Here is a 13,716-nt window from a genome sequence, read left to right as displayed (position 1 = left end):
GGAAACAACAAAAAACACTTTTTGTTGCCAGTAAAGAAAATTGAAGACAAAAAGCAAGTCGGTCTTTTGGTACACAATTTTACATCGTTCAGACGGAGACGAAATTTTGTCTCCAGCCCTAACATAGACAATTTGAAGCAGATTACGGAAAGTTAATATTCCCGCCTGATTTATTGTGGTCCCCTTTGAATTCACCTACAAACACTCATGTATTGTAGAGCTTGCAGCACGGAGAGAAAGTAACTTAGAAGCTCCTACTTGTGTTATTCTTTGCAGTTGCTTCCCTTTGCATTATCTGAACTCCTTATTTACTAAATGATTTCGTCATGATTGTACACTTCATTACGCAGTAGTAAATAAACTCAATAATGTTTTCATTAACTTTTTGCCCAACTATATTCTTTATGGATTTTTCTGCAGCTTGATGAAAATTTGGAGCAGTGGCCACATCTGAACGAACTTGTTCAATGCTACAGGACTGACTGGGTAAAGGATGAAAACAAATATGGACGCTATGATAGCATTAGCCCCATTTCATTTCAGAATCAGATATTTGAGGGGCCTGATACTGATATTGAAACAGGTAGGAAAGAAACAAATGCTGGTAAAGAAAATAATTTTCCACCAGATATGTACCTATTAATAAAAATATTATATATGCTCATTCAGATACTTTTCTGGTCTATCTGTAGAAATTCATCTTGCCAGTGCCAGGCAGACTAAGATTGATGATGCTACTGATGATGACATCCCCAGCACCTCAGGGAGGCAGTTTACAGATGCTACCATCTCTGAATCACTGCATTCAAAAGTTTCAAAGGTATACTGGGATCATGTTTCTAGGATATGTATGCATCATAAGTTCTTTCTCTTTAATTGTGGTTTGTCTTACTTCACCAATTTGATCGAACCTAAAGCATGTGGTACCAGTCTATTTTGTATGTTGTGAATTCATATTTCATTTGGTTTTTATGTGGCTCTTTTCTAGTAAAGAAGAGCTAAATAGTTGTATTTTACAGCATCTGGGTGAATCTCCTCTCCCTGCTTATGAACCTGTTTTTGATTGGGAAAATGAAAGGTCAATGATATTTGGGCAAAGAATTCCAGAAGCTCATATTGCTCAGTATGGCAGGTTTGGCCAGTTATCGTAGATTATGAAATTTGTAAAATTATTGCGCTGTTTTTATTTTTTTAATTCGTATTTACTCTCTCTCTCTCTCTCTCTCTCATATGCCTATGCTTGCATTTTTTTTATGTTTTTGTCTCAGTGGATTGAAGATCTCCGTGAAAGTCTTATCCTTATCTTTTCAAGCAGGACTAGTTGGTAAGCTTTAACCATTGGGTAGTGGTGTGCTATTGATTAGCTCCTCATTCCCTAAATTCATTTCCTATTTGTTTCAATCTCTGACATACTTATTTTTTTTTGTAGAGCCGTTTTATGGGACAATTTGTTTATACAATCGGGAGAGAAGAGAGAAATTATCAGAGGATTTCATCTTCCGAATATTACCATCTGAAATGCAGGATGTAAGCTATAGCTTTTCGGTGATGCACAATCTTCACACATTTTCTCTCTAAATGCTTTTTGTGATATGCTGGGTTCTCTATCTTAAGGCGAAACAGAAAAATAAGCACTTTACTGGTTCTGTTGTCACCATGCCAGGCCAATAGTTCCGGTGAGTCACGTGGTATTTTCTATTTGGATGCTCCATCAGCATCAGTTTCTCTGCTGATTCAGTTGGAGAAGCCTGCCTCTGAAGAAGGTGGAGTTGCTCCCTCAGTCTATTCACGTAAAGAGCCAGTAAGTCCCAAAACATCTTCAAATATAAGTTATGATTGTTTGCTCTAAATTTTATGTCATCTTTGAGGTTAGGCGCTTATGTGCTTCCAATTTCGATCTTAGCTGTTTGTTGATATTCCTGTTTTTCATCCTAAATAAACTTTTGAACTGCTCCTGTTGGCCTCATCATTGAATGAGATGAGAATACTGTCCACAGGTGAAAATGATGATGACCAATTTTAGCATACTTTTCACCAGTTATCTGTGTGCATAAGATGAAGACCGAAATTTGCGTCAGTTTACAACCAAAAGGGACCTGCTGTGCCCTTGAAGCCCCCATAAGAAGCTAGTATTTGGGTAAATAAACCTCATAAGTTGGACAAAAAAAATGCTTCCATTACCAGTTTTCAATTTAGGTAAGGTGTCATTCTCTTTTTGTTAACTTTGGATCCTTGTCAGTTGCTGCGGCTTTGATTGTATCTCTTAATAATGAAGTGTATCAATAACTAAAATGAAGATTGCCGTACATGTTGTGTCCAAAGTTGTGTGAAACATATTCCTCTGAGTTGCATTTTGTTGGGCTGTGTCTTTTTCCTTGATATAAGTTCTCTCTTATTTCTTTCGGTTGATGACTGAATTCTGTTTAACTCAACAGGTTCACTTAACCGAGAGAGAAAAGCAGAAACTTCAAGTGTGGTCTCGAATCATGCCTTATAGAGAGTCTTTTGCCTGGGCAATTGTTCCACTGTTTGACAACAACATTGCTGTGGCTTCTGGTGGGTCAGCTTCTCCCAGTAGTCCTCTGGCTCCTAGCATCTCTGGGTCAACTTCCCAAGAAGGTGTCTCTAAATCAAGTGCGAAGATCACCTTGGACGGGAAGGCAGGTTACTCAAGTGGAAGCTCTGTTGTTGTTGAAATATCAAACTTGAACAAAGTTAAAGAAGGCTATACAGAGGACTCACTCCAGGTGTGGCTAAATATCCAGTCTTGTATGTTGGGGTCCATATTAGTTTAGAGCTGTAGATGCAACCATTTGACATAAGTTTTCCTTTGTTTACTCTTTTTCTTTGTTGGTTAACTACAAATCTACTGTTGTTTGCCTGATTGTTTACTAAGTTTTTATCAACTTGGGGATGACATTCTTGGTCTCATTTGATAGTTGCAATCCTCCATCAGTTTTTAATGCATATTAAGCTGATTAGTTGTTTGCTTCCTTTTAAGTGCTAATTTTGTGAATGAAAAAGAGACCTTAAACATTTTATATCTGGTACATCCAGGAAGAAGAAGCATTAAATGCCGATCGAAAAGTTCTCATTTGTAGGATAAGATCCCCTTTTTGTCTATCAATGGAAGATGCATGGTGTACTGGTTTTGTTATTTAAATGGCCTTACAATATTGGTCCTTCGTTCTTTAGTTCTTTCTGAGTGCTACTTTTTGTGGAACTAGAGCATTAATCAAGTTGACTTGTCTTGCAATCTGCACATGGCTGCAACAACCACCAAAAAGGAAAAAAGAGAGAGAAAAAAAAGTAGAGAAATACAGAAAACAGAAGTGAAAGGTTCATGGTCTGGTTCTTCAAACTGGAAGATATACTCAAAAACAAGGGAACTGAATAAATTAAGTATTCTTTTGCTGATAGTGAATTTTGGTTGGAGGATTGCATACAGCATGTGGAGCACCTTTTTTCTTTGAGATAGAAGATGCTACACTGCTGTGCATAGTAATTAGTTGCAGCTGTGAATGACTTTCCAGGTTTTTCATTCTACCTAACACTAGATTTCCTCCCTGATTTTCCCCCTAATGTTTAGGATCCCAAACGCAAGGTGCATAAACCAGTGAAAGGAGTCTTACGATTGGAAATTGAAAAGCTCCAAGCTGGACCTGTTGACTTTGAAAATATTTCAGAAAGTGGCAGTGTTACCAATGATTCTGTTGACACTGGTGACCGAACAGCTGATGGCCCCTTTACAAAATGCCCTAGTAATGGTTCTGATGGGTCTCGTACAGGTGATTCCAAGTGGAACTCATTTGACGGAAAGGAAATCCATCGAAATGGATTGAATGCTCAATCGAATCCAGATATCAGCGCTGATGATGTAAGTTGTGCACATTTCTCATAATTTGTTCTACTTGCAGCACATCTGGTGTGAGAAAACTGACATTCGTGTAGCATATGATTTGCTTGTTTCCCCTTCTTTCATAAGCCTTTTTTAACTTAGCAATTGAAGCTTCTATTGGTCTGGAAATTTCGGCCCATATCGTGGAGGAAGAACAACAAAAATAAGGAAAGAATCATAACTGTCCAATGATATGTTCTAAATTTTTATTTGAAAGTGCAACTACCTGAGGTAAAATGATCAAGCATGTGCTTCTAAGTTAAAAATGTACCCTGAACTGTTGTTAATTTGAGATAGGACTGTGTCCATAATTCTTAATCTGGATGCTTTATCGCACCAAGGGAGTGGTGGCTTTGTTATTGGTATGTTGCCCACTTTAACTAAAATGTTTTATTGTTGTACATATGCAGTTCCAGGCTTTCGACTTCCGGACGATGTCAAGAAATGAGCCTTTCTTGCAGCTTTTTCATTGCCTTTATGTGTATCCATTGACAGTTACTTTGAGTAGGAAAAGGAATTTGTTCATACGGATTGAACACAGAAAGGATGATGCAGATGTTCGCAGGCAGCCTTTGGAGGTAGATTGGTGGTTCTTTTTAGTTCTTTTTCATTGTATTATTGTTTTCTCTTCTCTCAATCTGAAATTTGATTTATGATACATTATTGACTAGGCAATGCATCCAAGGGAACCAGGTGTGTTGCTTCAAAAATGGGCTCAGACACAAGTTGCTGTTGGGGCTAGGGTTGCTTGCTACCATGATGAAATTAAAGTCTCCCTCCCTGCTATTTGGACACCGTTGCATCACCTTTTATTCACTTTCTATCATGTTGACCTTCAAACAAAACTGGAAGCTCCAAAGCCAGCAAGTCCTATTGTGTTTTTTCCTTTTTGTGTGTTCTCGTGTGCGTTAAAGTTCTACTCATATTGTTATCTTTTTAAATGGCAATCGTGTTCACTCTTGCAGGTGGTAATTGGTTATGCAGCGCTGCCATTGTCCACGCATGCCCAGTATGTTTTTGCACCCCCAATTAGGCATTAACACTCCTGCCCTCTACAGATTCAATTATGCATTGTTCACCTAGTTCCTTAACCCGCAATTAATAGGAATTAGTTCCCTTGTTTGAGCTAACTTCCTTCTTGACCACGTTTTGACCATCACCTAAGGTACTGACATATCTCTCAGCTCGGGTTTGCTTCGTCTGATATGGAGGTCCCAGCCTGAATAACCTGGACCTGAGCTGATGTTTCCTCCATTTTCCTCCGAATAGGCTAATACATCGCTTGTATACCACGTAATAGGGGCGAACTAGGTGGGAAGTCACAAAGGGCCAATCAGACTTAAACTTCTTTCATATCAATCTGTTCCCCCTTTTATTTTTCTCATAAGGGCGTTAGTGGCAATTTTTGTTATGGTTTGTATTAGCATCGTGAACTAATAACTCGCAATTCTTGTGATTTGTACAGATTGAGATCTGAAATTTCTTTACCAATTATGAAAGAGCTGGTTCCACATTATCTTCAGGAAACTGGCAAGGTATATTGACAGCATTTGTTCATTGTAGTTTATATGGTAGTTTCCAATCTCAATTTTCTGGAATTATGTCTTCATTTTGAGTGAATTTCACATCTTGTATGATTCAATGTTTGGAAGTTCCGGTAGATGTCTCACAAAATCTTGACGTCATGTCTGGTGGGTTGATGCACCATATCTATGGAAAAGAAGCACATAAGTTAGTTTACACCAAGTTCATGGATGGATTCCTTCTATCTCCAATTTTCAACTGTCTCAATAATTCAAAAGCAAACATTTCCCTCTCCATATTTCCCGGGTTAATTGCTAGGCATGAAAAATGTTTTAGACATTGAATTGTTTTCAAGCACATAGAGCTAAATGTGTTATAGTACTGTCCGCATTAGTTTGACAGTTGCCTATATTTTTCTCCCTGGGCTGACTCGGCCATCGTGGCTTCTGACTTATTGTGCAGGAGAGGCTGGATTACTTGGAGGATGGACAGAATGTCTTCAGATTGCGGTTACGACTGTGCTCTTCATTATATCCCATTAGTGAGCGCATTAGAGATTTTTTTCTTGAGTACGACAGGCACACTCTTCGCACAAGTCCTCCCTGGGGGTCTGAACTTTTAGAGGTGCTTTTATTTTCTAGCTTCTCCACTTTTTCCTTTCCTCTCTTTTGTCAATATTATTCTATGTATCTTTAGGTAATGCGTTTTGCTTCTCATGTCTTTTTTCATATCTGTGGTTGTATTTTCTGAATATGCCTGAGATGCTGTACTAGCATTTGTAACTTTATTTAAAATGATGCTCTTTGAAAAGTTGGCAAGGTCTGAAATACCAATACCCACTTCGGCCCCGTTCCGCTAAGATTCTTATTTCCCGCTTTACGAGATATAGGTCATTCTTGCACAATACATCACCTCTAATTCAAAAAATAAGTACTAATTTGAAAAAATAAGTACCAACTTGTTAAGGATATCCTCCAGGTTTTGTTTGCTTTCCTCCAATCTACAGTTTGAACTTTTTTCTTGCAGGCAATCAACAGTTTGAAGAATGTTGATTCCACTGCTCTGCTTCAGTTTCTTCAGCCAATCTTGAATATGCTTCTCCATCTTATAGGCAATGGTGGAGAAACTCTTCAGGTTCTCTAACAATTTTGCATCATTTTGACATGCGGTTTGTGTTATTGTTCAAATTTGGTCATGTGTGCTTCAGTTGAAATGACTCAGGCGCAGCGGTGGAGCTGTAGTGGGGCCGGCAGGGGCCCCGGCCCAACCCATTTTTCAAAATTTAAAATTCGGTATATGTCTAAATTATTTGGTATAAATTTGAATTTTAGTACTTTTGAATTTATGGTTTAATCTAGGTTAAGATTTAAGTCATATTACATCACCTTACGAAATTTTCTGAATTACTTATGTGGACAAGAAGTATGTACATGTTTGTTTCATTATTGAAGAAAAATGTCTAATAAATTCACATTTTACTATTGCCGTGGGCTGTCTAAAGATGATAGTGTATAATACTAGAACACAAAGAAATATATTAATATAAGGAGTGTATTCTTTTGAATGAAAAATTATCTCTTCATCCCCCCACCACATCAACCCCGCGCCCCCCCCCCCCCCACCCACCTGTTCGAAATCCTGGCGCCGTGATGTTTAGCATTTAATTGTAGATGTTTACAAGTTAATGCTTTATTTTGAATTCAGAAAGCATGCGTTTCTTCCAAAGCAGTGCTGTTTAATTTCTCTTCCTTTTCTCTTTTAGGTAGCTGCGTTTAGAGCCATGGTTAACATTTTGACAAGGTATGCTTCTATTGTTATGGTTATGATTTCGACTTTTAGGTGCTATATGTAATCAAGCCATAGACAGAAGTTCTAGTGTTTGTCTGTACAAAATGAGGCATCTTATGCGGAATGGAATAATCTTGCAGCTGGGAATATCGTCTCTTTCAATCCAATATGATCCATATTTCAGTTGTGGTGCTGCTTATATTTTGAGATGTGGGGTGATTGATAGGTTATTTTAATGTCTGTTTAGTAGATGGTTTTAATGTGTTCTTACTCATTGCAATTATGCTTTATCCCATGGTATAGTTAACTAAAAGAGATATAGGTATATGAGCTAGTTGAACTTACAGGTGCGTTGTCTTGGGAAAGTTGCTTGTGTGGCGTTTTCCCATTGCTTGTGTGGTGTCATACCTGTTAGATCTGATGCCCACACCAAGGAATGAATTGACTAGGACACTGCCAGTGTTACATGGGTATGGTTGCCTGTGTGGCAAGTGCCTGGGGGTGTTACATTCGTATTCTGAATCAGCGATCAAAGTGGAGATAGTAGAGATGAAGTTTTGCCACAGAAAGATGGAGTGGGTTCTCCTCTATGGCTCTAGAAGAGGGATTTTTTTTTTGACCCGCCCAAGCCATATATGAAACGGATATACCAGAACAAGATAGATTTGCTACATTCTCTCTCTAGCTTTGGTTTGGTCTCTTCTTTGTTAGTCTTAAACCAAGTTCACCATTCTTCCAATGTTTCTTCCCTTCCGCTACTGTCAAAGGTTTTAAGCTATCTCTCCTTGCCACTTCACAAGATCCTTTCCTCCCTCCCTTTTGAGTTTTTAATCGGTTAATATCGAATGGATTTTTTGGGGTTTGATTTGAAGTTGTAGGAGGAAGATTTACAGTCTCTTGCTAGTTTTGTATGGCCATGGAGAAATATATCATGGCAGTTCCCATGGCCATGGCCCATGGAGCTTGACTAGTTGAGAAAACATGGGATGAGGAAACGGTGGTAAATAGGGACTTTGCTGGTTCATGCACGTTCGAGCTAATCCAAATCTGTCATTCATAACCTCCGAAACTAGTATATGAGCTTGGACGGCCTCTCCATTCGTTGCCAATTGGTTATGGGGTGGATTCTTTACCATGGTACTAGAGCTAGACTTTTAGAGGCTTTTGAGCAAGACTCTCTTACAATTTTCTTGTTGTTTGTGTCATACCTGCACTTTTTCCTGTTGTGATCCATAAGTTATGGATCTATTGTTTACCCCTCAACGTGCGAGTCAGTCGTCACACGTGTAAGGAGCTATGATGCATAGACACGGACACGGGGACACGGAGATTCTAAAAAAATGGGGATACGGACCTGACGGGGGTCACGCCACGTGTATATTTATTTATTTACATGTTGTATATTTATGTATATGTTTTTTCTAATTTTAAATTACAAAATGTGGACAAAACGAAACATCCATAGTTCCAATACCATTCAAACAAAACGAGACATCTATATCCGTGTCTATGCATACATCAAATACACACACATATATACATATAAGGGAAGGGGGGGGCGGGGGGGGGGGGGGGGGGGGGGGCGCTGTCAATCGTGAGAGAGGAGAGAGGGTTGTCAATCGTTAAAAGAGAGGAGAGGAGCTATCGATTTAGGGTTTTGAAATTTTAATTGTTGATATATGTTTTAAAATAGTTTTAAATACGTTTTAACCCAAAAGATTAAGCAATAACATATTTACCCCCAAAAAAGTTTTAAAAAAATTGTTGATGCACGCCCGCCGTGTCCCCATCGGTGTCTCACCTGTGTCACCCCGTGTCCCCAGTCGTGTCCCACTCCAAAAATTAAAGGGAAATTTTTATAAATGGTCCCTCTAGTTTGCATGAATTTTCATTTTCGTCCCTCCAGTATCAATTGTGTTACTTTTAGTCCTATAATTTGCATTCTGTCTCAATTTCGTCCCTCTCACTTACGGTGTTAATGAAACAAACGGAATTGGAGGACAAAATTGTCATTTCTCCTCACAGAGGGACTAAATTGAGATTTCATGCAAACTAGAGGGACTATTTCTATAATTTTGTTTTTTACTTTTGTTTTTGTAAATAAATTTAAAATACATCATATATAATATATTTCTCATCTCATTTTATATTGAATAATAAAAAATATGTTGAAATTTTGTAAAGTTTTTATTATATACATCACAAAAAATATGAGAAAATTCGAAAAACAACCCTTATGTTAATTGTCTTGGTCTTGTATTTTTTTTTTCAATTGAATTTTCACTATCGTTATTTTTTTTGTCACATGATTAAAAAGAAAAAGTTGTTCAGTAGTATTTAGAAATCTTGTAATTGTGTTTAATTAAGCAATGAAACACTATTAAATATTAAGAGATCAAATACATTAAAATATGGGTATAAGTGTATTTATTTTGGGACTTACTCATAAGATCACTCATATAACAAATAAACACGAATTTTAAACATTTTTTTTATTGGGTGAAAAAATAAGAAGATTATAAGAACATGATACAAAGACATAAGCTAAGGGGTTGATTTATGCATTTTCTAATATTTTTGTAATGTGTAATGAAATATAAAATTTTCAATATAGTTTGATTACCCAATAAAAAATAATTCAATTGTCAAATACATTACTTATGGTCTTTTTTATTTTATTTGCAAAAAACGAAAGTAAAATGTAAAATTTTAAAAATAATCCCTCTGGTTTGCATAAAATTTCAATTTGGTCCCTCTGTGAGAGAAAATGACAATTTTGCCCTTCAATTCCGTTTGTTTCATGGACGGCGTCAGGGAGAAGGACGAAATTGAGATGGAATGAAAACTATAGGGTTAAAATTGATACAATTAATAGTAGAGGGACGAAAATGAGAACTCGTGCAAACTAGAGGGACCATTTTTAAAAATTTCCCAAAATTAAATTAAATTATTGGACCGCCATGTGGCATGTCGACCGCGTCGTTCCGCGTCAAAAATAAATTTATAAAAATCAAGAATTAACTACTACTCCGTAGAATAATGGTTAAGACCGAGTATCGTTCCAATGGGGACTGAATGGCTAAGTTACGACAAATTCGATTAGTTTGCAGATTAGTTCGGAAAGAAAAGAGTTGATTGATTTGGTTTGTTTGGAATAACCTAATTAAATTAAAACTATGAATTAAAAAGTTTGAAAACGATGGAGGAAAATATCTAGGGTTTGGAATCCACTCTGACCGCGTAACAACAATATGCATAGGTTAGGTTTATTTATTCGAATCAAAAGGGATTATCGCTAGGGCTTGCAAATCCTAACGATAATTGTCAAGAAAATAATCGGGTTGTTAAAAGGCATAGACTATCCCATAGTACGGACCGTCTCTCAGTAGCACGATCTGGCCACTAAACGGCACGATCCGTCTTACGAGCATAATCTATCTCAGAACTCCAACCACAATCAGTGAAAACCATTGCAAAACTAGGTATTTGAAATCTAAAATACAAATACTCAATCGATAGAAAGAATTAAAATCAATTCATTCAATCGAAACGAAAAGGACTCTGAGTTTTACAATCAATCCAAAAAACAAACCAAAACCCATGCATAAAAGAGGTTACTTGGCGCGAAGTTTCATCTTCCCCCTAGACAAGGAGTTTAGCCGGCCATGGGAATGGGAACCGTAGAGGTATGGATTGATGAAGTCATGGTCGGAATGCTAGAAAATCCACTGATCCAGTCGAGAGCCCCACGTCCAAGAACTGCCGCCTCATGTCAGTAGTATCATACTTTGTAATGTAGGGTTTTAAGCCATGAATTACATTAAGGCCCTGTGGACTTTGGATAATAATAGATTAATCATGCAACTTTTAGACAATCTGCATTATGACCCCAAGCTTCTTTTAATCTTCTTATTACTCAACCCAATTTGCACGTTTTCGTACCCATCAGTCTTTGAGGCCTGCAAACACCATAAAACACTAAAACGCGTCAAGTAACAAGGTAAACGGATAAACAAGGCTTAAATTAGAGGGAGTAAATGGGTGTTTTTCAGCACCTATCAGAAATGTTTCTAGCCGTGTCCCCGTGTCCAGACACGCCGATACGGCGACCTCTAGGAGTGTCAGTGCATCATAGGTAGGGATTGTCGGAGCTTATCCCATCGGTTAATTATGATCTTCAAAATTTGTATATAAGCTTGGCTGCCTGAGCAGATTCTCCAACCATTGATTATTGGCTTTGCGATGGATGCTTTAACAACACACAAATGTGTACGCCTGACTCATTGGAAGCCGTTATCTAGAGGTTTGGAGAGATTAGTTCTGGACGGGAGCTCAATATTTACTTAGCCAATGAGTGTCTTTTATATTTAGACAGTGATATCATATATTGAGCTCCATGGCTTTTTGTTGTTGATTTCTTCAGCATCTACTGACTGATATATGTGGAGATCTAATCGGCAGGGTGCAGCAGGAGTCGGTTGATGAAGCTGAAAGGAATCGTTTTCTCGTGAACTATGTTGATTATGCTTTTGATGATTTTGGAGGTCGTCAACCACCAGTTTATCCTGGTTTATCCACTGTGTGGGGCAGTTTGGCTCGCAGTAAGGTATGACTTATTGTGTTTTCTTTAAGCTAATGTCTTTGTTATCCTCTAAGTAGGATTTTCTGTGGGCTTCCTTTGACTTATCAATGGTGTTTCTTTCTGCTTTTGGTTCAAGTGGTGATGCTGATGTTTTTATTCGGTTGCTAGTGCCATCAATCACAAGGACATCGATTCATTGCATCATAATGCTATACTGGTTGTTTTTCTTTGCCATACCATGACATTATGACAATGTTAAGGAGCCATCCTGAAACATATAAAACCATTCTTTGGTTGCATATTCCTTTTGTTAGAATTTGGTTCATTTTTCTGTAAAAAGGCATCACTCTATAATTTATTAATCTTTTTGGTTTCATACATAGACACAGCCACTCGTGTTCCAGCCTGGACTTGAACATTGCAACTCCTTTTTGGCATGGATAGCATTTGGCCAGTCCACAGAATAAGCTAAAATTAAGTCCTTTTGCCACTTGAAAATCTGTTTACTGTTTAGGAAACATCAGTGGTGAGCCCTGGTGAGTGGCTCTCAAAATCACGGAATCTGAGAACAGTGGTAAACATTATGTCTCTGAGTGGTAGTAATGGTGAGGATGGCTTGTTTTTTCCACTCGCAGCCTGCGGGACTTGCATTCACTGACGGGCAATTGGTACTGTTTACGGGTAGGTGGAATTATGTGGTCTGTCTTTGTAGCGGTTGGTTATACCAGTGCAAGTGCAGTGGTGGTGGAGCCTGGTGTTTCCCCTGTTGGGAATATTGCCTTGGGGATTCTAGGTTCAGTCAAAGAAATTTGTATATTTCTTTACTTGAATTTTGAGTGATCCTAGGAATTCTGTTTCCCAAGGGATTCTTGTGTGAAAAATGCTAAACTTTTTGACTTCTAGAACGTGTACAACACCAGATCAGACTATAAAACCCCAAGCTTAATCTGACCCACGTAACAACCATTGTGTGACCCCAAAATGCTGCATCATATTTTCAAAAAGTTCTGAAATTACCAAACTAACCCATGACAACTAATGAAAATAGCTGAAATATCATAGATTATACTCTCCTTCAGAATATTTAGTTGACTATGCTTGGTTCCTAGCCTGGATCAAAAAAAAAAATCAGGCTGAAACACGTTGTTTCAGTAGAAGTACTAGCATAGCAACTTGTATATTGACTCTTGTTCTCAGTATCACAATCAGAATCAACATCCAGTATAAGTGTTTTGACTTCAATCCAACAACTGGAGTCATTTTTTTTACCAGTTATGATATGATATTAATAAGATTAAGATAATTCGTTTGTATTTGGGTTGTGTTTGGTGTAATATACAATGTATTTGGGTGTCGTGCACCTTTGATTTGTTGAAACTAGCTGCTCTGTTAATCACATTGGTGTTTTCTTTCAATAGAGATAATTGTATTAATGATAGGACTTTATCTTGTAGGCCAAAGGTTATCGGGTAGGGCCTGTATACGATGATGTCTTGGCAATGGCTTGGTTTTTCCTCGAATTAGTTGTGAAATCAATGGCTTTGGAGCAAATTCGGCTGTTCTATCACAACATTCCTCTTGGTAAGTGTTAGTTTTGAAAAAGGTCCGATGACTTGAATTGAACAGAAACATTCTCTTTCTGTTTTTCACTGGAAGACATTCTGTGACTTAATTTGGAATACTTACAGGAAATATTTGACAAATTCAGGAACTATTGAAGTCCATAATATATGGTTGAGGTTTATTTGGTTAAACAATGAAAGTGGGATATATCCGGGAAATTTGATCAATGGATCACAAAGAATTCAAACCAAGGCGAAGATCTTTATAGTTTATACTACTCAAATATAAAGAAACCAGGATTATACATCTTATCATCGAGAGTAAAACATCTTATTTCTCTTTGCCATTCCTTCAGCCTTTT

At 37.6% G+C, this 13,716-nt stretch overlaps 1 protein-coding gene across 4 annotated transcripts in view; it reads left to right on the top strand.

The window, feature by feature from the left end:
- Positions 1 to 13,716, top strand: part of LOC131300572 (guanine nucleotide exchange factor SPIKE 1) — a 35,590-nt gene that overhangs the window by 4,681 nt on the left and 17,193 nt on the right. For all 4 annotated transcript variants that reach the window (XM_058326477.1, XM_058326479.1, XM_058326476.1 and 1 more), the window contains exons 5-21: positions 421 to 583; positions 693 to 820; positions 1,020 to 1,132; positions 1,269 to 1,324; positions 1,430 to 1,527; positions 1,664 to 1,801; positions 2,436 to 2,747; positions 3,590 to 3,877; positions 4,309 to 4,476; positions 4,570 to 4,761; positions 4,864 to 4,907; positions 5,364 to 5,433; positions 5,885 to 6,046; positions 6,449 to 6,556; positions 7,185 to 7,222; positions 11,672 to 11,816; positions 13,247 to 13,373. In XM_058326477.1, coding sequence (XP_058182460.1) covers positions 421 to 583; positions 693 to 820; positions 1,020 to 1,132; positions 1,269 to 1,324; positions 1,430 to 1,527; positions 1,664 to 1,801; positions 2,436 to 2,747; positions 3,590 to 3,877; positions 4,309 to 4,476; positions 4,570 to 4,761; positions 4,864 to 4,907; positions 5,364 to 5,433; positions 5,885 to 6,046; positions 6,449 to 6,556; positions 7,185 to 7,222; positions 11,672 to 11,816; positions 13,247 to 13,373 — 2,350 coding nt within the window. The remainder of the gene's footprint in view (positions 1 to 420; positions 584 to 692; positions 821 to 1,019; positions 1,133 to 1,268; positions 1,325 to 1,429; positions 1,528 to 1,663; positions 1,802 to 2,435; positions 2,748 to 3,589; positions 3,878 to 4,308; positions 4,477 to 4,569; positions 4,762 to 4,863; positions 4,908 to 5,363; positions 5,434 to 5,884; positions 6,047 to 6,448; positions 6,557 to 7,184; positions 7,223 to 11,671; positions 11,817 to 13,246; positions 13,374 to 13,716) is intronic.

This window comes from Rhododendron vialii, chromosome 9a (genome assembly GCF_030253575.1).
Source record: "Rhododendron vialii isolate Sample 1 chromosome 9a, ASM3025357v1".
NCBI lineage: Eukaryota > Viridiplantae > Streptophyta > Magnoliopsida > Ericales > Ericaceae > Rhododendron > Rhododendron vialii.
The sequence above is the reverse complement of the archived record's forward strand: the minus strand, read 5'-3'. Positions and strand labels throughout refer to the sequence as shown.